The 24,843-nt window shown below is 45.6% G+C and overlaps 1 protein-coding gene across 3 annotated transcripts in view; it reads left to right on the top strand.

Annotated features, from left to right (window-relative positions):
- The window catches only part of CFAP46 (cilia and flagella associated protein 46), a 2,698,259-nt gene that overhangs the window by 241,666 nt on the left and 2,431,750 nt on the right, over positions 1 to 24,843 (top strand). For all 3 annotated transcript variants that reach the window (XM_069611407.1, XM_069611408.1, XM_069611409.1), the window contains exons 8-9: positions 1,155 to 1,249; positions 17,021 to 17,134. In XM_069611407.1, coding sequence (XP_069467508.1) covers positions 1,155 to 1,249; positions 17,021 to 17,134 — 209 coding nt within the window. The remainder of the gene's footprint in view (positions 1 to 1,154; positions 1,250 to 17,020; positions 17,135 to 24,843) is intronic.

The following is a 24,843-nucleotide window of genomic DNA, read 5'->3' on the forward strand; positions in this document are numbered from 1 at the left end:
CAAAACTTCCAACCATCCCCTCTTGATTTATCTAGCAATTGAAGCCATATTCACATCACACCAACGGCCTTTGCTTCCCTCTCCAGGTACGCGGGTCAGCCCTTGCTAGCCATCCAACTGTTTACCAAAACCTGCAAAGGAACAAGGATTGTATATAGATGAAAGAACAAAAGTAGGACCCATTGCGATGCTGCTGTGGCATGTCCTCGCTCTGCACATTTCTAAACACGCTACCCCACAGCTCAAGAGAGATATAGGACCTAATTCACAGAGCATTTTTCAATATGATTGTGCCATTATAAAACGCTGTGTGTATGAGCAGGAGTTTAAAAAAAGCACCGCATTTATGAAGATTTATAATTCTGGAGGACACTGCAACCACTATATTTAAATCACGTTTTGTTTTTTATAGTTTTCTTCATTTAATATTTTGAATTACCGAAAGGATTACAATTAAAGACGTATACGTACACGAGATCAGTAAAATGCAGAGTCCCAAAGTACTCCTTTCGGTTGCCTAACCTCTCTCCTTAACCACCTCCGCACTCCCACACTAAGTGCTTAAACATAAGTGAGAGAAGATGCACATTTTCTAATTGGCTCGAGATCTTGACAAAATTACGGGGGTAGGTCTGAGCACCCCCATTAGTTTTTCATGTCTCGCAAATGGAGATCTAGGCAATCGTATGCCCATGTGATGTTGTCTAATCTGCCTGAACCCCCTATGGACATTTGGATTCTGTGATTGGCTTATGGATACTTGTAAGCCGCTCTGAATCCCACTCAGTGATTTACTGTAAATTGTCCCATGCCTAGAAGTGCAGCCGGCGTCCTTGGTGTTTAGCTTTTAGTAGCTGGCATAACTCCTGTGCCCCATGGATGGAAGGCGGCTTCATTTCCTGTCCTGATTCAGTAATAACGCAGAGCTCTGCGAAACTGATGTGTTCTGGGGTCTGGGCATGGGACAGACGGACTTGCCATAAAGCCATGATGCATGTGTTTCCTTTTATGATATAAAATCCCTAGTTCATGAAATGTGTACATGTTTATTATTAATAAGTATGTTCTAGGAAATCAGTGTGCTGTTATTAAGGGCAACGTAATGTTCGTTTGGTTAAAAATTAATTATCTTTTGTGTGCTTCCACTTTTTCAGGTGTTTCATAAATTGATGGATTCCACTAAAGCTGCCACAGAGATGAAAGGCTCGGTGAAGTTATCATTAATTTATAAACTTCAGAAAATAAGATTGTACGTACTCCATTTACTTCAGCTCTTTTGCTGTTTGAAGTCTTATTTGTATATGCACTTGTCAGCACAGTTGATGTATGTTTAATGTCCCAGAGCATTTCCGCGAGGTGAGTTAACGTGTAGTGGGACAACAACAACAGCAGTTCTCTTCATGGCTAATATGTACAGAATGAGTCCGGTCATATGTTGTCAGCATAGAGACAAAGGAATGTGTTTGGAATCTGAACTCACCCTTTGGACTTCTGAGCAGGTGCGATGCTGCTTTGCATGAATGGTCAAAGCAAAGAAAATTTCACAACAATGGTCCATACTTAATGTCACGGGCACTGCTGCAGTCATACCAGACTTTAAAAAATATCCCCTGTGGCTTGGCCTGGCCGCTTAGCTGTGCATCCTGCCAGGCCCTACATAATCCCTTAATGTTACTCCACTTATAATTATCAAAAAAATATATACACAAAAAATATTCCACGACTCTGGAGCACATAGAAATAAGGAACTCAAAGATCTGCCCCAAAATTTTGCATTTTTTGGAAGAAATGTATAGGGAAACTACAGTCTCCATACGTCTGGGCAAAGGAGGGATGTTATCACCTGAGATCGCTGCTAATACTGGACTGAAGCAGGGATGTGTCACATCGCCTATATTGTATAACTTGTATGTTTCAGATATGTGGGAAAGCTTTACCATCATAAATAACTTCCCACCAATAGTGGCGGGGAAACCCATATGTGGCCTTATGTATGCAGATGACACCGTCCTCTTGGATAAGACCCCGATAGGGCTGCAAAGAATGTTGAATGGCCTACTAGCTTACTCTGAAGCGAATCATCTTAGTATTAATATAAATAAGACTAAGGTAATGGTATTCAGAGCTACAAAGTTAGAAAAGAAAAAACTTTCCTCAAGATGGCAGATAAACTCTATTAAATTGGAGGTTGTTGAGGCCTATCCATATTTGGGGATGCCTATTCTGAGCAATCCCTGTATAAATTTTTTCCAGGAGGCGGTTAATCTAAAAGTACTAAAGAAATGGAAAGTCATAAGGAAATATGACCAGTAAAGGCGGCCATTCAATCGAAGGTTTACTTGAGATATACAAAAGCTGCATTATACCTGGTATTCTGTATGCGCTGGAAACAGTAGAAAGTAAATACCTGAGTAAACTACACTTACTTGAAGGGAAGATCTGGAGACCAGCCCTAGGACTCCCCAATTCAGTACCAATACAGGCTATAAGGTGCAAACTGGGGCTCATATCCCTCTTGACTTTGTGGAAAATCGAATGTTGCAAACTCTATTTTAGAATAATCTCAGGGGACGGGGATGAAGGAAGTCTGCTTAACCTTATAAGACAAAATAAAAGTGAAGGCAGATTTAAGAATTCCTATATGCTAAATCTTCAAAAAATAGTATTATCTTTTCTAGAAGCCCTTGGCTATAATGAATTCATGGGAAAAGATAACAGAATGTGTATTAAGAAAAGTCTTAAAGATAAAGCTTTTATTTGGGATCTGTGTGAAAATCAATCTTATCTTTATAATAAGTCCAGATACTCTGTTTATGCTCTCCAAGGCCTCAAACCTGCCACCCCAAGACAATATCTGCTAAACACGGGAAGCAGAGCTTTGAGAAGATTTATCTTGCAACTACGTTTGAACATTCTCCCGTGTAATGATATTATCGGGGCAAGAAAAAAAACTCCCCGGGCAGAAAGATTGTGTAGGCACTGTAATATAGAGGTGGAGACAGCAAGACATATTTTAACTTCATGCACCAAATTAAGGGAATGTTATTTTAAAGGGTATGCAAATTTTGTAGAGGATATGCGAAGGATTGAATCTGACCAATTTTGGTCAGTTATTTATGATGGAGAGATTAAGGTTTTTTACTGGGGCAGCCTTTTATATTTGGAAGCGAGTAATGTGATGTATGCTTTTCTTATGTGTAATATGTAATTGTGTTTGGTTGATATAATATTTTTGTAGTGTATAAGGTTTTAATTAACCAAAAAACACTTTAATTAAATAATAATAAAAAAAAATAAGGAACTCAAAACAGAACGTGAGAATAGCATTCGTGGAAAAAATCGCATCAATTTAGGATTCTTATGAGTCACACTGAGCAGGTGCTTTAAGGACAAAGCCAGTGCAAGCTTTCCTCACACACGGAGCAAGTACAGAGGGGCAGCATCAATGCAAGCTTTGCTAACACGCATCACTTACAGCATAGGCAGTAAACCACGCACGCACGATCGCGTCCCACAGAGGCAATAGGATTGGAACCTTGCTCGCGCATGGAGTAGGTGCAGGGCAGACAGCAGCGTACAACATGTGCACCCCGGGAAGCAGCCAGCAGGCACTTAAAGCACACGTGCAGAACATAGAAGAGCATGCACTGACAGAATCAGTTGAAAGCTCTCCCCTTACAGACAGCATGAATATAACACCCCTGCCACACACACGCACACAGAGACACGCGCGAAGCAATGAATAGGGAGCAGCAGTGCATGCAGTTTTCACACACAAACCGGTTTGTCATAGAAATCCGTAGTGCAGACTTCCTTCATACACACCACAGGGGCAGCATGACCATCCACAATAAATGTTATGCACACTCATACACGTACAGCCTCACATGATGCTCCACGGGCAGCAGGAATGCACACGTCACAGCTCCATCAAAGGAAACAGGTGTGCAAACCTTAGCCGCACATACATAAGGCACAACTTATTCAACAGCAGTACACGTTACCAACAGTGAAAGTTACCTTCACGCAAAGAAGGTACAGCACAGTCGGTTGCAGTGAATTAGTGGATGTAGTATGGATAACTGGAGTAGTGAATGAGTGGCCGGGTTGGATGGTGAGTAGATACATGAGGAAATTATCAAGGAGTGAGCAAATGACTGGGTGGATGAATGGTTCAGTGAGTCTGAGGCTTCGTGAGTAAATTAGGTTTTGGTTTGGAAAGTGGGTGCAGTGCTTTAAGTGGGATTAGAAATCGAGGGGAGGCTCTCGTTAGGGGGTGTGGCCTTACGGGTGTATTTAGGGCACGGCCCCCTATCGAGAGTCCCCCCCCCCCTCGCCTAAGGGGTGGAGGCTGCTAAAAGAAGTATAGCTGGAGCACACTGGTATTATTGCCTTTGATGAGCCCATCCCCTCCTTTTAAACAAAGGAAAGGGCTGGGCGCATCACATCAAAGGTGTGACGCCACTGTGTCCCAGCTCATACCCAGCAGGCAGCCTTTTCATTCAAGGAGCCACGTGGTGCAACGCTTTAACCACGGACTCCTTGAATGAAAGGGCTGCCTGCTGCTTATGGCTGTGTACTCTGAAACTGGAGGAGGGCTGGATTGCCCAGCTCTCCTTTTGTTTCCGAGTAAATAGCCAACACCCAGCAGGAGAAGCCCAGGGGCTTCATGCTGGGCGATGGCTATTTCCTGGGAAACAAGAGGAGGGGTGGACTGCCTTCCTGTTTCAGAGTACAGAGCCATCAGGCAGCCAGCATTGCAGGGTTACACCTGCTGCTTGCAAGTGTCAGCACTTCGGTTTACAAAAAGAAAATGCATGCCTTTTCATTATTTCTAATTTCGAAGTGCTGACACCCGCTGGCAGCTCGTGTAACTGTGCAGCCGCTATACGGGCTGCCTCAGATATCAGCGTGGCTGTGGCTAGTCGGGGGTGGTGCTGCATGTCACCCCTTCTGGGGGACATGGTACCTTCTAGTGGAGGCGTCATGGTCACATGGGTTTTAATAAAAGGGACAAACCATTTCCGGCTCGCCAGTCGATCCAACCCTGACTCCGGTGTTAGTGTCTGCTGGGTGCCCCCAGCCACGTGGGCTGCTCCGGTGATCCGGAGCGAGTGGGGTGATTCCCACACCTTTGTCCGCGCCATTAGCAGCGCACTGAGGGTATGTGTCGGGTGCTCCCGACACACGCAGAGGCCTGCCCGGTGATCCGAGGCAGGCCCCCAATAGATGGGCTCCGGTTTGGGAGCCCTTTCTGGAGACTGTCGGGGTTCGTCCCGTCTAGCCCCGGCCCACTTGAAGCACTGAGTGAGTGAGTAGATAAGCGAGTGGGGTAATGATAGGTTTTTGTATGTGTGTGTTGAGTGATGGGCATGCCAGTGTAAGGCTGTGTTTCATAACAGAAATGCTCTTGTTGGTGTATTTACAATGTTCTAAAATCACTACAAAACTCATAATGTGAATACCATGTAGTCGCACCCAATCTCACAGGTACACCACCATTCTGGGCAGGTCTTTGCTTAAAAGGGCACGCTCCTAGAGCAGTATGTTAGCATTGGTTGGATGAGGAGGCCGGGATTGCATAGTGGAAGACGCAGTCGTTCTTTACTTAATAGGGCATTACAATACCATTGATGATTATTAAATAAAAATATTAAAAATCCACGTGTACATGCAAGTGGGTTTTGCTTTCTAGTTTAAGACAATCTTTAGTAAAACAGAGGCAACACATTATTCATTTTTCAGGCTATTAAATATGAGGTCAGAATAACCACAAGTGTTGTAGGCTTGAAGAGAGGGTTCTAAACATGCAGATGCCTTGCGATATATTGAAAGCATGTGATTGTTAATGTTGCTCCCATTTGGTTGTCTCCTCTTGCAGAGGTGCTTAAGCGCTCACTCATGGAAGGCATAAGCCCAGCACATATTCTGAGGAGTCTGTCCGATCTCTGCTCTTCGCCCACCTCGTACTGTCTAGGTCTGCCACCCATGTTGTATTGGTTTCTCCGCGGCAGCAAAGCAGCATGCGTCATCAGCTGCGCTTGCCAACAGCTTCATGGAACAGGAGTCAGACCACCATGTCCCTCGTAATAGGGCTAACCATCTGCGATTAGCTGGATCTAGAGTTTACAGATATAAAGGAAACAGATGTACGTGATTTTCATGCAAAATAACTTAAAAAGCATACTTTGGGCCTGATTTACAAAAATGTTTTAACATTGGAAAGTCCCATTTAAAACATTTGTATTAATCAGGCCCTTAAACTAGTAATCAGAGATATGTTTTGTGGTGCTGTGTGGCACATACAAAATACAGTTGACTCCAGAAGTGAAAGTTCAAACTTAGCTTACATAGTCACAGGAAGAGGGTGGCATAAATTGCTTCTATGTGATGCATTTTGAAGGCCATGTGACGAATCAACTTCCGGGGCACCAGTGGTCCAGGGATGAATATTGGTTATTACACCATCAATAAACCCCACACCTCTAGTAGACCGGAAGGAATCCGAGCCGATTGGAATACAAGTGAATTATAAGATTTCCTTGTCCAATTTTGGTAACGTGGATGGAATGGCAGGTTTATCTCCGCAAGGTCATGGATCGTTGGTTAGTTGCAACACAGCGAAAATACAATTATTACCCAATAATAAAAGGCACTGTCCAGTTAAAGTTGTATGAAAATATCTACTTTATTATTACTACACCAGACAGTTCTAGCACACGACAATTACAACCCACACAGTAAAGGAACACTGAGGATAGACAGTTTTAACGAAGGAAAGGGAGGGTAGTTGGTAAAGTAATCAGTCTTATAGTTCAAGATTATTTGGTTTCAACACCAATGTGGCAAAGGGTCGTAACTGTCTCTAGGGACCTTCAGAGAAGGTCCACAGGGGCAGAAACACAATGGGGTCATTCCGAGGTTGGTGCTAAGGAAAAACCGATGCCGGTAAAGGAATACCGGCATCAATTACTGCTACAGGACATTCTGACCTACCAGACCGCTATTAACGGCATCGGAAAGTACGGAGCCGTTAATAACGGTCTGGGCACGCGCACGTGACCCACCATGCCGTCATTAGCGGCATGCCGTAAACCAGAGCAGATCCCAAGTGATGTGTAGATGCAAATAATTTCCACATGAAGTCGGAAAAAGTTCTTACCGGCATGCTGTAAATACCGTCATCGCCGACCTACCGTTAAATGCCCTGAGCAGTGTTAGCAACTTCCACAGGTGCACACAATCAGCACAGGTGGAGGCTATGGAGTCTGGCCCAGTACAAAAGGAGCACACCCACACCCCCTCCCACACCAAGATGATCCCAATAGTAGTAGCATTACTAGAGCTGGAGGACTTGCTTGCATTGCCACAACATCAACAACAGCCGCCACCACAGGGGAGACGCAGGAGGAGAATGAGGGTGAGACAGGCCCAGCATGCCCCACCAGTGCAACCACCGTTACCACGCCGGCAGCCCCCAATCCCTCACATCAGAGCCAATCCTTTCAACCTTACCCCAGAGCAGATCTACACCCTGTACTGTCTGGACCGGGACACCATCACCACCATAGTGAACCTGATACACGACATAGTGAGCCTCATTGAAATATGCACCGCCATCCCCCCTCTACTGAAGGTAGTGTCTGTGCTCCACTTCCTTGCAACAGAGACCTACCAGCACACAGTGGGGCACATGCATGGCATATCTCAACCTTTTTTTCCGGATACTGAACCAAGTGCTGGATGCCCTCCTCAAGCACACAAGGGACTACGTATCCCTACCACGGACTCCCCAGGAGATATTTGATACAAAAGTTGCCTTCCATGCACTGGCAGGCATGCCAAATTGTGTAGGTGCCCTCGACTGTACCCACGTGGAGTTGGTGGTCTCGCATGCCATGGAGGTGGTGTACCGCAACCACAAGCAATACCACTCCATCAATGTGCAGATGGTATGCGACACCAACAAGATCATCACACATTGTTGTGCCCGATATCCTGGATCGACTCATGACTCTTTGGTCCTGCGGAACTCCATGCTACCACGCTTCATGGAGCGAAATGCTGGACGACGTGCCTGGCTGCTTGGTAAGTAGCAGGACTGGCACATGGCATTGAAAAGGGGGGAAGAGATGCACACACCACCATGCTTCCAATGTTGATGTGACTGCACGATGGGCACATCACCAAACATGGTGCCCCAAACCATCACATACCATACAAGACACACAAATTCCATATGTATGAAGTAAGGTCCACACCTATCACAACATGATGAACAGCAAACCACCCCACGACAAGTGCACCACCCATCAGCGACCCTCACCCTCCGTAACGCCATCCTGCACCATCAATGGATTCCGACCCAATTATGCTTGCACATGTGTCCTCCCACGGTGTGAGCTTTATGGGTGAACTAGGTCCTCCTCCAGTTTCCACAGCCTGGGTGCAATTGACCGATAATATGTTGCGTATTCGCCGATCATCCCACCGCTTACGGCAGTCTTTCACTGTGCGGGGTGTTGCCCACTGCACTAACCAACAAGTGCCCAGATCTCTTTTACGCAGCACTGCCTCTCTCCTCATGTTGCTGCTGAAGACTGTGCCGGCATGCTCGTGCAAAGTGTCTACAAGCATCTGGAGCTCTTCCTGATTAAATCTTTCCTTTCTGAGGTGGGAAGATCCCTTCTTCAGAGCTTTCGGCATTCTTGTCTTGTGGAAGGTACTTTTCAGTCGATCAGTGTCCCAGGGGTCCTGTGTGCTGAGGATGGCAATGGATTGTGTTTTTAAAGATGGCCTCCGTGCTCCTTCCCGTTCCTATATGATGACGCTATTTCCGGTTCCGCTTATTAGCGGTGACCGTAAATAGCGGTGCCCACTAATTACTGTCACTGCTATTTACGGTCACCGCTAATGACGCATTGGATTATGTCGGTAGTGTAATCTGCGCTTAGCTTGATGCGGTTAAGGGCTTTTTGGGAGCCTTTTGTGGCATGGCGCTAGGTACCTGACCGGCATGGCGCAAAGCTTGTGCCCACGAAGTCGTAATAGTCCTCTACTAGCGGACTGGTGCCAGCAGGGACACGCTATTTGCGCCATGCCGGTAAGGGACGTTACTTACCTCCAGGCCAATGTACCTGAAGAAGCTGTTGGTGCTCGACAGCGTTGAGGCGGTTCCAGGGCGCTTTGCAGCCTGTCAGACAGAGTTATTGGCGGGACACAGCTGCGGGTATCAGGCGGCAGGCAGTTTGGCACGTGAGGCTGGAAGTACATCTGCAGACTGTCCGGCGCAGTGGCTCGGGGCCAAGAATAATTGTCTGTACGCTGGTTGGGGGATCTGGAATGCAGTTTGAGGCGTCTCAGATGGTTCTGGTGACTGCGGCGTGACAACAGTCAGCGGTGTAGCTGGATGTGATTCGAGAACTCGCCTGTCTCGGAATTGTCGTTAAAAAGATGGATGCTGGATGGTGCTTGTGTGGCACTCCTAGCTTCTTCGGAGGGCTCGTGTCCTTTCAAGGTGGATGGCCGAAGCTCAGGATGGTATTAGTTGGAAACAGCCTTGTCCTTTGTCCAGAGACTCTCTGGCACTTCCCACCTAGGAAGCTTGCTGTCAGAACCAAGCAGGGCACGCTGTGTGCTGGCTGGGTACCGGTTCTGGTAGCTACTGGAAAGGTCCTCTGAGTCCGGTATCTCCCTCTGTTCTCTGGGAGATGTTTAGGGGAGGGATCTTGCTTCCCTCTTGGATCTCCTGGCCTTCCTTCCTTGGCGGAAGATGTAAGGTAGACTGTACTTTCAGCTCGGGTCCAAATGAGTCCTTCTTACTCCTTGTGAAGTCTTCAGATGATCTGATCAATGAGTGGCTCAGCCCTCTTTTAAAGCCAAACTGGGCCCAGGGATTGGTGTAGGCCAAGCCTACCTTAGTCCTGGGTCTCCACCAACAATCTTCAGTGATGCTTCAGGTCAGAACCAGGACACTTGCCAACAGACAGGGAAAGGATGGCATCTTCCTGCCTGCTGTACATCAAAGTATCTCCCTAATTAACTGAGCCCTACGCAGCACTTGATCACAACATGGGCCTCCTTTGAAGAATGGGGTTGCAGGCAGACTTTCATATTCTACAATTCAATTCACATACTTCCCTGCTCTGAAAGGAGTGGACCAGGCAGGACATTCACTGCCCTTTCATACCAAGGAGGGGTGTTAGTACCAAGTTGACACATTGGATTACAAAGAGATGTTGGCGTCTGGTCTCCATTGTCACTTCCTGCACCCAGGCCTTCCCTGAGGCCTGCTAATTAACATTCATCAGTATTTGCCGCCACCAGCAAGGTTTGACAATGGAGATGCAAATCCATGGGGGCTTGAAATTCTAATCAGTCTGCCCACAGCCAAAGGCTTTTGATGTACCCACAGATGTCCAGTGTCAGCTACACATGACACAGGAGGGCAGCGCTAGTAAGCTTTGTCCTCCCAGGGTACAAGACTATTTTCCTGCTGTGCGTTGAGCCTGGAAAATATGTGCGGGAATGGCCCCACATATTTTGGGAGGTTGTTCTCCCATTATTCATTCTTTTAAATAAACAAAAAGCCCAGGCGAGTGCACTGTTCCTGTGCGGATGGTCGAATCTCTCATAGGCCACTGTAAAAAAAAAAAAAAAGCAATTTTTTTTGCCCGATTTTCTGTGGTCTTCAAAATATCACACTTGGAATGGATCGTGTCCTCCCATGTATTGCTCATCTTGTGATGTTCTATTACATCAGCTTTGCTGCTTTGGAAAAATAATTCTCGGCAGAGGTCGCTGTATGCGATGCTGTCGTAACAATGTCCCTCGAGGGCCTCCGTTGAGCATCAATGTCATCGTCAGTATAAATGGAGCATGCAGCGCCTGTTGGCTTCAGTTCTGTTTTTCCGAAAGCTTTCGCTCTGAGTTATGAAAATGTCTTCAATATCGACTTCTTCAACACTAAAGTCTGGTTTAAAAAAAAATGCCATGACTGCGGATTGAAAATAGCTATTACAGATCCTCACTGCGTCTGCCTTTGGTGTCTGGGCTCCTGGCACCGTATCCATGACTGCAGGTCTTGTCAAGCCATGACCGAGAACACTCTCCGGGAGCGCAGAGGTAAACTGGCATTGGGGAGGGTAGCTTTGAAGTCTTCTTCGAAGAGAGAGAAAAAGTCTGGCGAGTATAGGTACTCCTCCCGGCACAAAAAATCGAACAGGTCCTGATCGAGGAGTTGATCGAGGCAGTCTTTGTCTGCTTTCTCAAAGTAGGCGAAGATGAGATGACACAGTTCTCCCTCTTCATCATCTGATTGCTCCACTGATGTAATCAGATGCCCGACAAAATCTAATTTCCCAAGAAAGTTGGATGCTTTTAGATCAGAGATGATGCGTATTTTTGATAAGACCCGACCCCCCTCGAAAGAATCCCACAAAAGCCATGCTCCCGTCGCTCCTTCCGATGAGTCGGAAGGCTACTACTTCGAAACCGTGCATAAAACCGTCAATACGTCAAAGTTCTCGACCCGACGAGAGTATCGACTCGGGAACCGAGTCCTCCTTCGGTACCACTGAAGAAATCAAAGCACTCGACTGCTTTGTCGACTCCATCGGAGTCCGACCTCTCGACGCCGAAGTCGAAGGCGATACCGAGTAAACCAGCGCCATTTTCTGAAGCAGTCTCTAACGCCATTGACGGCTACTTCGACTTTGTCGAGGCCTTTAAACCGGTTGCAAAATTAAGTCAATTTCTTCAATTTATGAGGAGCAACAGCCCTCTGAAGAGGATTCCCCTCCTTTGGGTTACAATTTGGCACTCAGAATGTGCCAGAAGAGCTCATTTCGGAAGGATCCAAAATGAGAGACCTTTGATTTTCACCAGTCGGCTAGTGGTCTTGACACCTCGCCAGAACTGGAATTTTGCAGGCCTGATCCTTCTGAGCATGCAGATTCGTCCTATAGAAGGTTCATGACTGGATGGAATGAAGCTTAATGAGAGAATAAAAGCGCAGGTGGAGGTGACTGAGATAAGAGGCAAAGGGGAAGCCAGGCGTGGGAGGCATGAGACAAAGCATCATGAAGATGGAGGAAAAGTATGAGGATATGGTTGGAAGTAAGGAATGGATAGGATGTTTCCTAGGCATAAGGTTGTGGCAAGACACGCTGGAGGAGTCAGAGGTTGGTTTGGAAAGCCGGAGAACCAAGAACCATGGAGAGGCAAATAGCCAGAGGCCTAAAAAGCACTGTGTAAAGACCTTAAAATAGCCTGTCTAATTTGGGCTCTGAGCCTTTGCTAAAGACCAGCTCCAGTGGGGTTCCCACAGCAGAACAAACATTAGGTACCAGTGCGGACTTGGGAGCCGAGATACCTCCCATCTGTCCCTTTGCTGCGCAAATAATTTGCAGCTGATGCTACGAGTATCCGAAATTGAGACTTTGATGAAAGACTGAAATTGACAGGGAAGGGCACCATCTTGAACCTTCAATTTCTCCAAGGCAGCATATTGCCTCAGGTCTCTTCACAAGGACGTCACCTTCAGTCGACATCACAGAGGAAGGGCAGCATCAAGTATCTGTAATATACATCCAGGTATATGAACTTGCAGTTTCATGATCTAGCACGCATGCGATGGACATGTTATTTTCATATAACATGTAACCAGAACCAACCGTCCTGTTGCATTTGAATGCTCATTCATATATTTACACTGCTAGGTATACAAATGCTTGACTCCATGTCTTTGAACAAACAAGACTTTAGAGAGATGTGGGTAGTTGCCTGCAGTCGCATGGCGAGGCTGTGAGAACTGTGAGCTCTGCAGTTAGTCCCCCTAACTCCCACATACAATCAATTGGTTCAAAGAAGTGCTGCTGACAGGGGTGTCCCGCAACACCTCATTACAAGACTTGCCCACTGTGTTCTGGGGCCGGTTTCTGTTGCAGCTTCAGTGTTCCACCGTGACCGAGCATGGGCAGCTCTGGAGCCAGTAGCTATTTCCTGCCATTTAAAACATGTTATGTTAACAGGTTTTATACAGTGCTCCGTCCCATCTGCCTGCTGTGCAGTTGCTCGTCGGGAATCTGAAAGAGCAGCGGGCAGGTTTGGTTAGTACAGAGAGAGGGCGAATACACTCTTGCTTTGTGTTAAACTGATGCATTCTGAGCGGAAGTACCCTGAGCAAAGTGTGCAGGTCTATTTCTTTGCATAACTCCCCTTTTTTTTAATTCTATCGGGTCATTAATCAGGCAAGATATTCAGTGCAATTTACAAACAATCCACATCACAGAAGAATCACATGATCAAGTTTGTTAGTATTTGGTTCCAATTATGGATAGGGTTAATTTCATTTATTGTGTCCCAGGCGCAACAATCTCCCTCCACCCTCTGGTACAGAAAACAAGCTGATCGTAATTTAACTACAATCACAAACTGTAATGCTATTTAAAGTATGGCCGATTACCTTGTTACAATACCGCGAATGCAGCGCAGCCTACCAAATTCAAATCTTGCTAAATTGCATAATCATGAAAACACATTTGACATATTTTCGGTAAAAACTCCTTTCACAATGACTCTAATACGTTAATTCACATTAGTGATCGAACCTGTGTTGCGCTGCATTGTCTTGCTTCCAAGACAAACGTGTTGCCTCTGGACTATCACTCCTCATCAAAACTAGTGATAAACTAATAAACTGTTATGACTGATGCTTTGCCTAATACTTGTTTTTATTCAGGGCATATTGTTGCTTCAGCCAGGCAGTTTCCTTACCTATACAAAACACAGTGAAGCCTTATAGAGTGCACCAGAAGACACTTTTGTGTGGCAATTGATCGCAGCCCAAGTTAGTAGTGGTCCAGAGCCATTGGCGAGGGACTCTAAGGATGGCAAATGTCACTTAGCATACAATAGAGCCATGAGGTAAGTACTGTAATGCTACCGCATGGGGAAAAAAGGGCAGCCACGCATGCACTTCCTGTGACACAGCTTGTCCAGGTCTCCTTGACCAGTGACGCATCGCAACCAGAAGCTGGAATGCAGCCTTTACACCAGTCGGAGCCTCTATTCCAAGCTTGCTGATTGGCTACACAGCTGGAAGCTTTGAGCAGAACAAAAGAGAAGCATATAATGCAGGCTTTTACTGTAGGCAGTGTGTGTCTTCCACAATCTCTGATTAGCTAAAGAGAAGAACGCCTGCTTTAATATCCTCTTATAACAAAAAGGAGATTGTTCAAACTTTGGGATTTACACATTTCTTTCTTTTTGCTTGCCTTGTGAGACTTTGCCGAGGGTGTAGGTGAATCAGGAAGGGAATGTTTCGTGGCCAGATAGGCCAGTTTTTTGGTGTCTTTAGAGGTTTTCAATGAGAGCACAGAGATTTGGACTTGATGTCACGGCCATCTTAAGTACTTTTGGGGCCCTGGGCAAAGACATCTTTGGGGCCCCCCCTCCAATAAAATAAAGGAATTAAGGGAAAAAGAATACTGGTCGTGCCCCCCCGCCACCCACCCGTCGCGCTCACAATCTATAGGTTGATATGCTGTCTCGCAACATAATAAGCACCTTTACTCCCTTTGAGTCCCCTTACCTTCTTCATACTTGCTCTAATCAGAATGATAAAGAAGTAGCATTTGAAGACCAACAGTAGTAGTCTACAAAGAGGTTACTGTTCTAGTAAATGCAGGATACGTTTTATCAATAGCATCCAGTAAGGTACGCAGCTGCAGGACCATATGTAAAAGGTACATGTAACACATAATAGACAGAGAACTCACATTATCTGCCTCTCAGAATGCACAAGTGCTCATGCATGGATAGAGGAGACCAATTGGAGGGAAGGAGAAAGCTACACATACCATAGCATAAATAGTGGATGCAGGTTAGAAGCTACCAGGAAGGCGTCTTTATCCAGACAGACTGAGATTAGAAGTGGGATATGGTTTTCAAATAGTGTTGCCATAACATATCAAAGGAACGAATGCCTGTAGTGTGCGATATAAATATGCATTTATGAAGATCATACCATAAGAAGGAAATCACTCTGAAGGGTTGACAATTTTGAAAGGTTTAGGGACTGGCAATATTGAGAGGTTAGGCAATACAAGGTTGAGAGGTGAAGGGGTGAAGCTGGGATGTGTGCCACTCGGCAATTTCTGCATTTGAACACTTTCTTTTCCAGTTATTACAAATGAACTAAAACAATCTTATAAAAGCAGACTTGGAAAGTACACACATCACATTACCAAACATGAGCATTTTTAAACAAAATATTATAGAAAGGTGTTATGAAAAATGGGAATGGTTCTAGCTTCGTTTCCTCCATCATTGAGAGAAGTATATAAGTATTTCTTTGTATTTTATTTGTATTTTATTTTATATGGAGCTTTACACCAAAGAACTTTACATAACATAAAAACAGTGCAGACAGAGTCAATATTTAAAAACACAAAGTATTTCAAAAATTGCGATAGGACTTTGCTAACCAAATGAAAGTAAGTGGGAGGGCAAGGAAGTGGGAAAGGTGGAGTAAACAGTAATAGATCGGAGAGAGAGAGGGAGAGTATTCCTATTCAATGGTGCTATGAGAGAAAAAGATCGGAAACGAGATTGGGCACAAGAAGGGGAGGGGACAACAAGGCGGAAATGAGAAGCAGCCCAAAGAGGAAGCAAACCGTTTTTTTTGTCAAACAAGCAGAACTTAAAATATGCTTGCCTGAGACCTGCAACATCTGGTACGCTCTCTTGTCTACCAACCCTTCCACCCAAATGGCTTACATAAGGAGAAAGATCAGGTAATGGGCTAAACAATACCAGCAGCATGCAAGAAGGCAAACCTCACAGAAGACAGCAAAGTAATGTAAGATATATTAGATGATTTGACCAGGATCACTGTATCGTTTGCTGGCAAATCCAGGATACAAGCATGAACGCTTTCGTTCCATAGTCTTGAATTTGGATACTTATTCACCTCTTGGACTAACAGTTTATGCCATCGTTGGAGGCGATTGCCTAGGTTTTACAACACCCCATATGAACAAACCAATTTCTAGACCTTCACCATACGAATGATATGATAGTTTGTATAGCAACCCCTATCTGGTGCAGGTACTTTGCTGATAATAGCAGGTGTTGCTCTGCAAAACGAAGTACATATGCAGGCAGGTTTATAAACTTCAGACAAAGGAAAGACTCAGCCAGCCTTGCTGGAATGTGATATTCTAATTTTGCATATGAACACATATCTCGGCAATGAGTGCTTCACACACTGAGCTAACTACTGTCTGCACCATTGTGACACTCAATTTATCAATAAGCATTTAACCATTGCCTATTGCATGTAATTAACATAATTCCCACAGGAAGGAAAGAAGGGAGCAATGGCGAATAATGGACCTTCTTCTTCAGATCATGCAACCCTGTGGGGCCCCACTCCAAGGTGGGGGCCCTGGGCAAGTGCCCCTTTTGCCTTCCCATAAAAACGTCTCTGCTTGATGTGGGCTGAGACAGTGGGGCTCATTACGAGTTTGGTGTTATCTGGTCTAAATCCACCTAGATAGCACCAAGCTGTTTTTCCGTTACCACCCCTTGGTCCGGTGGTATTAACACTGCATAACAAGTGGCGGTGGCGGTGTAAGTCCCCATTTTTTCGATTACATCTACATTTGGCAGAAAGCTGGTGAATTTACCTCCAGCTCATAGCTGGAGATGAATCCACCAACTTTAGGCCAAACTCATAGTTGGGCGGTGAGGTAATGTGCTGGTATACGGTCATACTGCTGCATTATATCCGCACTACCCAACTTGTAATAATTCCTAAATGTATTTGAGTGTGTGGACGATGTGTTTTCATTTGTTTTGTGCAGGAAGCAGGGGCTCTGTGGCCAGAAAAATGTCCTTCAGGGCCGTTGAAAAATAGTGAAGTGCAGGAAGTGAACACATGTAATTCCTTTCATTTGCCCTGCTTGAAATCGTTGCTTCCACCTTTTATAACATTTGTCACTTAAAATAATTGCAGCCAGTGGCAGAGCAAATCCTCCAGCAAGGACACAACTACAAACTTGAATGAGGTGTACAAGCTTTTACAGAATGCTGATGAAGAAACGCCATCCGATTTAACTTCTGATGAAAAGTACGTTTTCTTTTTCTTTTGTTATTCGTGGGAATCGGTGACATTCCTTTTTTGATAAATTACGATTTATTTGATCTAACATTTTTGTTTCATTGTTAATGCTCTGTGGTACATCACGAAAAACGTTGTGCATATTTTCATTATAACTTAATCAAATGAGTGTGTCCACTTTGTTCTCCTCGTACAAACAGTCCACAATATACTGTCAACGGCTAAGACGTAATTTTAACAAGAATTTGCCTGAATGCGCATTTTTTTGAAGATGCAAACGGCTAGGATTCCAAACTTGAGCTGTGTTTCTGAGCATCAATACATGCAAGAGATATATGAAAGGATATCATTATTTAGGTGGGTTTAAATCAATCCAATATAGGCATGACAACTCGACTACCTTTCTCTGGAGGGGATATCTGACTAAAGGGTATCCAGAGTTACATGGCAAATAAGAAGAGCCTAGACCTATTTACCACCTTGGTCCACAATAGAAAACAGATAGTTGGCCACTGAAACCAAAGTTGTTTCTATTAAAGCGAGATGTATCAGCCAGACTGTTATTGCCTTAGTAACAGACTGAATTCGGGGCAGTTCTGTAGTTACTATTTCACATTTTCCCAGGCTAAAGGGTTGGCTAGTGCTAGATAACGCAGGACAAGATTGAGTCGTTGATGGCAACGGGAACTGAGCCCTCGGCAAAGCTGATATTTAAACCTTTGACTGCCTTTGGGACCGTATACATGTGCCCGAAATGTATAGCTTGGTTTTTAGTTAAGGTTCTAAAGGGCATGTGTGTATATATATATTTATATGTGTGTATATATCTCTATCTTCTGGGCACTGATGAACATCAGGCAGGATGAGTAGCACTCTTCACATCAAAGTAGCAAAATTCAGACAGCAGAAAAAAAAATAACCGTCTTTATTAATGCCTTGCAAAATGGCACAAAAATTAAAAGGTGAAGGCGAGCGTCCCCAGCCAGCACGATCCTCCCCGCAATGAGAGACAATGACGGACTCTCCCAAGTCGGGAATAAAGCCAAGACAGAGTGCGGGTGAGCTTAAATGGGAGTTTATCAATCAGAATAGGGCATGCAAAGAACTCTGCAAACTTCGAGAGCGCTCTGTCTGACAATAGCAAAGACAGGCGTATATATTTACAAAAAACATCATAAGAACCTACATACTATAGGGGGCAGAAGTTCGATGGGATTGGGTGGCGATGACTAACTATAGGTGCTGCTGCGATGCGGTTGGCTTTGGCTGGAGGACGTCACTGGTCAGCCTCGTGGGTTGGGCTGGGCCTGGCAGGTTGGCTGAGTTCATCCGGGCGGTGTTGTTGTGCCATCGCGGCCAATGTCAGAGACGAATGTCTTTTCCTGACTTATTTGCCCTAGGCCATGCACACCGCAGTCATTCAGTCATTACAATGTTATCTTCTTTAGTAAATCTTCCAATAGGTTATTCTACAGGTTAATGCAACACAGGAGGAATGCACCTTGTGAGGGGTCTGATGGTCATTCGTCAGGGCATGGTTACCAGTGTCCTGTTGACCGGAGCCATAGGTTGAGGGGCTAAGCTTCAGGGCATGGGACGGACGGTACATGCCTCCCTGTCTTGTTAGATGTGGTTATAAATGTGCCGCTGTGTGTTGCCACAGTGTTGGGTGTCCTGATTGCACAGGGCCATAAGTCTAAGATGATCCGGTGGGTTGTGGGGTTTACGAGGGGGCGCCTTTGGAAGTGTATGCTCAGGCAGAGGTTTACTGCTGTGCTGTAAATTATGCAGGTGGTGGGCCGTGGCCTTGGGTGCTGCGGAGGCGGCTACACATCTTTGAAGCGGCTCCAGTCTGGTTGGGGGAGGTGGAGCAGCGCGGCGCGGGCCTCTGCTCTCATGTTTGGCAGTCTCCGCAGGGTGGGAGGGGAAATGGCCTTGCACATATTCACAAAGGTATCTTCCTCGTGTGTTGCCGGCTTTTAGAGGTGAAAACATCACAATCATTTGAACACTTTATAATATTTGTTTGAATCACTTGAAAACATACATTTCACTTTGCTGGATGTGTCTCAATTATATCCAGTCTGAGCACCTTATTCGTACACTATGTTTTAACAATTACAGTATTTAGTTATATGCATATACATTTGCAGTAAGTGAGGTAGTATTGAGGTTGGTGGAGTACATAGAAAATGACCCGCCACCGTATGTGATGGTGGCGGCACATAAGGGGCTTAGACATACACGCATGACAAGTGCATTCTCGCACATCCTTCACATGAGCCCTCTGCATGGTTACATTCGTCCTCTTGTGTACTCTAGCAGCATTAGTTCAGTTATGGCGCGGGACCGCGGGGTGTACGGTTTCCAATGATACATATAGAGAATAATCCCCCGGAATGCTTTTATCATTTGCACACCCCTGCAGGGGTGTGGGTCCTTCATTGCTGGTGTCATGTAAACATGCGTTTCTTAAAATCATTACACAATTTTACAGGTTTCTTTAGTAGGAGTAGTTTTATGGAAAGAATACACGTATTAAAAGTAGTTTTTGATATTCGTATTTGGGTATTTTTATGTTTTCATCGGATGACCATTCTACAGATCTTCCCATCACCCAGGCCTCGCTGACCGGGTCACTCTGGGAGCAGTGATACACTGTGGACGGTGAAATGTTACAGTGTTAGTATCTTATGCTAGCTCATGTCCGTTTTGTTCGTGGGAACGGACTCACAGCGGATCTGCCAGGGTGCTGCGGTGACAGGGATAATTGAAACTCTCCGAGGGTGGGGGCCGCGCTACTGTGCGCTGAGCTCACACCATCTTTGATAGACAAAATGGTTTCTGGGCCTAGCTAATTTCAATACGTGTGGGCAATGTCTTCAGCAGGTGAACCCTCCAACCACCTGGGCCCGGGTGGTCTGAGGGGATGCCCAATGAGCCATGGCCCTCACCTGGGGAGGGGATGTAGGCAAGGAGGGTCTTTTGGACCACTCCTCCCCTACATTCCCCCCCTTTCGTTACTTAAGTAACGAATACTTTAAGTCCTCCAACCTTCTACATTCTGCTTCGTCCATCACTGCCTCATCCCATGCAGGTGTGCCTTTTATGGGCATCCATGCTCTGCACACCCCCCGTAAGCTCTCCCCTCTTCTGGCATATTCATCTGGGGTACAAGTCGGGTATATACATCCGCCATCACCCGCCAAATCTACCCATACCTCCTGGTACCATTCTAATACACGGGGCTCTCTGATGGTGGTGTGCCATAATTTGTCTATGATATCCTTGTCATGATACCTGGGCACTAGTTGATACCTTGGTGTATCATCAGTTCCAGATTGTACCTGCACCTCCTGCATGTTTTGCATTGTCCCCCGGGTGTTGCCCATTGTCACCATCATCATTGCACCATTAGGTACTGCGTTAGCACAACATCGAAGACCCACCTGGCACAGGCAAAAAATTAAAAGGAGAAACACCCTAGCTGGCATCAAAAAATTTACAGTTGTTCCAAGCCATGAGGGGACCCAGGAGAAGATGTTATCGAACCACGTACTGTCTTTTGCTCCACCTTCCATTTTCATTTTTTCTCCTAGTTTGTGTACTGCTTCGATCACATGGGACAGGGAGCCGTTTTCTGCGTCTTCGGAAGGTACGAAAGTGCAGCAGGCACTTCCAATTTTTCGGCAAACACCTCCATCCATCGCCGTCAACAGGTCCAAGACATACCTGTTTTGCATTGTCATCAGCCGTAAAGCCCTTAGTTCCACTTTTATTACGTTGAACCCTTCTTCAGTGTCATTGGCCAGCTGAATCAATTCCCAACGTGTTATCTGGAGCCATTTTGCGTTTGCCCTTGCTTGGACACTTGAGATGAGTGAGGCAAAGAATGTTTCTGCTGAGCTGAATAATCGATATCTGTCTGGGATCTGAGCCAACAGTTCTGATGATGCCTTTGATATGTAGTTTGATGCTCGTCTGTTACGGGTCAGCACCTCTCCCTTGCTCCCGGAAGACAGGACATAAATTTGTGGCTCCGCAGTCGGCTGGGCTGCACTCTGTTGTATGCGTTCCTGTGTCTTTTTGCTCCCATCGATGTGGCTTTCTGGTATTACCATTAGGGTTGATTGCAGAGTGGCCATTGAGCAGCTGCCACTCCATGACGGGGGAAGGTGCAGGTATGCCTGGTTGCCGCATACCCAGTATGTGTCCATCAGGGCCGCTGTCCCTTTTCTCAGATCTGGGATGGTGAGGGTCTTGTTACAGTTCTTGTTTGTTCCCATGGAGGTTTTCCCCGCTCCTTTGAAACATAGTTCATAGTCTATTTCGCTCTGTAGTTTGAAGGGTTTTTCAATGGCGGTTACCCAAGTTAGTTTTGAAATGTGTTCCTTCCATACTGATGTGCATGTTTCTTCTATCCACTGCAATTTCTCTGGTGCCACACCTCTCAGTGCTTCAGCTTTGCGCATTACTTCTTCATCCTTCCACTTGTTATCTGAAAAAAGTGTCCCTTGTATTACAAAAAATGGTTCTTCCTGACATACCACCCCTGCCGTCCTTGGATAGCAAGTTTTCTCGTTCTGCAGCATTCTAAAAGTAACTTCATGTGCCTGGAAGGTGTTCTTAATCCTGCATAACGTGAGATGAAGGAGACATTGGGCATCTATAATTGGCAACTCTTTGGGTAGCAATACTTTGGGTGTACCTGAAGCATGAGGAATGAGGGAGCAGACATAACAGCTCTCATTTGTTGTTTGTTTAGCTGTAGCACTCATATCCGCATACCATTTATTTGTCTGGTGGGGGTGTCGTGGGTCTTCCATTTTATCTAGTCCTAACCCATAGTACTCATCATACCTTCTTCCCCCTGCGTCTCTTTTTCGTCTGTTGTTCTTGTTCCTCATGTTTTTCCCAGCCTCCTGGGCGAGGGACAAAATAGACCCCCCTTTCTCATTCCCGCCCCCCTTGGCCCATTCATCATATAATTCATCATATAAGATATCGTGTGCTGCTAGCATCTTTTCCTTCTCGTCCCTGACGTTATCTTGCAGGTTGTTTTTTAAGATGGGGGCAGGTTGGCTGGTGGGGGTATCATACAACCACGCTATGGCAGACGGGTTTCGATCATTTAAACTGCGAGCATTATAATTAGATATCTTTGGTGGAGACACTGTGTTGTTTTGCATTCCACCCTGCGGCTCTTTCTTTTCTGAAATGACAGCATTGGATGGTGTGGTATAGTAACCCCACACAAGTTTAGTTCCGTCCCATCCCAGAAAATCACCTTCCCTCGTATTGACACTTGCAGTTGCATTGGTCCCAGTGGTGCTGTTAATCCCAGTAGTGCTGTTAATCCCTCCCCCCTCGTTCATCTCGATAGAGATGAACGCTGCAAACCAATATGTAACCAGGCCAAACATTATTATAAAAAACAACGTAATGCACACAGATAATCCACACTCATACGAATATCTGCATCTCTCATTTAATAATTCTCTCACTCTACTAATTCTATCCGTTGCAGGCTGCCCGTTAGATGCCATGGTAGTTCCTGTTCGAGATATAAAAGTGCATTAAGTGCATGCATGTAAACATTTTGTTGGCACTATCAGTGCCAATATATATTGACGGGGAATGTAAGCGGGTAGGGATGCAGGGCAGGGAAGGGTATTCACAGACAAGGGTGTAAACACGTCATCATTTGGTCACTTCATTAATTACACATAAGTCCACAAGATACAAAAGAAAAAAAACTTTTTTTTATTTTTTTTTTCCAGTAACATCTTAAAAATAATGCAAGTACACTTATCAGTCATTTTCCCATTCAGGTCCAGTACTAACACACATACACAAGTTCATATTCAGACATTCTGCTCAGTTGCATCGTTTGCTGTTGTCTGTGCCTCCTCATCTACCTCCCCTTGCACATTACTATATGCTTTTCGTACATCTGTCAAGTGTACCCAGTACTTCAGGCCCTTTACTTTTACTGCCGTGGGCGTGCGGAACACTACCTCGTATGGGCCATGGAACCGTGGAGCATTCCATCGACGCACAAAACTCCTGACATAAATCAATTCGCCCGGCATCAGCTGTAGCTGTTGCTCAGGCTCCGTGACAGACCCTGTTATGTTTCCCTCCTCTCTAGTGAAGGGTGGAGAGAGCTGCTTCGATATTGCACGCGCTGCCCTTGTTAATTTCTTCAAATAATATGTGAACTCATCTCCCAATATCGCAGCGCTTCAGTGTGCATCTGAGTGTTCGAGCAGTGGAGAGTGTGCTGTGCACATTCGTCTCCCAGTCACGATCTCGTGCGGGGACAAATGGTGGTCTTTGCTTGGCTGATTCCTCAGCTCAAATAGCGCAAGGAGCAGGCAGTAAATCCAATTCTTTTTCAATGAAAAGCATAGTTTTGATAACCTGCCTTTTAACAGTCCGTTCATCTTTTCCACTACGCCATTACTTTGAGGATGATAAATCGAACACAATTTATGTTTTATTCCCAATAATGTAGTAACTTCCTTGAAAAGCTCATTTACAAAATGAGTGCCATTATCTGAGCGAATCACGTCACAAATTCCCCAGCGCGGGAACACTTCCCTCACTAGGAACTTTGCAGCGCTTTTGGCATCAGGTCATGCACATGGTCCTGCTTCCACCCACCTTGAGAATGGGCATACAACCACGATCATGTACTGTGCGCCATTACACCTTTCCCCCATGTCCGCGTAATCAATATGCAGCTCTCTGAATGGGCCAATGGGTTTTGGAATTGTTCCCCGGAGCGTGCGTAATGTCATTCCTGAATTGTAGATCTGACATGTTGTGCACTCCATCGCTAATCGAGATACGTGCTCCTGGAGACAGGGCATGAACCATTCTTCCTGTATTTCTGCTGCAATGTGCTGTTTGGTATTGTGTGCAGGGAAGTGTAGTTGTTGAAACGCAATTTCCAATAACTTTATTGGCATAACCACTTTCCCTGAATTGTTTTGTCGCCACAGTAAGTCTGTTGCCAACTTGCTGCACCCTCGTTTTGTCCACATCAATTTTTCGTCTGCACTTGCTCCTTCCTGTAATTCTAGTATATGTGATATAGGCATCATGTTGTAGCCTTCTGGGAGCTCTTCGTTTGTCTTGTGCTGCAGCAGGTACTCACCTGCTTCATATTTCTGAAAATAGGAAGCCTCCTTGGCGGCAGCGTCCGCTGCCGCGTTTCCCAAAGACACAACGTCTGTGTTGGATGTATGTGCTTGGCACTTCACTATTGCTACTGCAGTAGGGTTTTGTAGGGCCTCAATTAACTCTTTCAGCAATTCTGCATGCTGTACTGGCGTTCCGTCTGCCCGTCGAAATCCCCTCCGCCCCATCTCGCTAGACCTCCATGTACTGTCGTCGTCATGTAAGCTGAGTCTGTGTATATTGTCACTGCGCAACCCTTTGCTGCATGTAGTGCTTCTATGAGCGCAATCAGTTATGCTGCTTGTGCGGAGTAATGTGATGGGAGGCGGTACTGTACTAGTGTTTCATACTCACCGTCTTCTAACCTCACCACCGCCATACCAACATGCTTTTCTCCCGTGTCCACATCAATCGATGCAGACCCATCCACGATGTACACTTCCCCCTCGCTCAGAGCGTTCTCACACACCACTGTGTCCTCCCCTCTTTCTCCTGTGTAAGTTGCACAATCGTGGTCCTGCATGTCCTCTAGT

Source organism: Ambystoma mexicanum, chromosome 8 (genome assembly GCF_040938575.1).
Source record: "Ambystoma mexicanum isolate Mex_15411 chromosome 8, UKY_AmexF1_1, whole genome shotgun sequence".
NCBI classification, from domain to species: Eukaryota; Metazoa; Chordata; class Amphibia; order Caudata; family Ambystomatidae; genus Ambystoma; species Ambystoma mexicanum.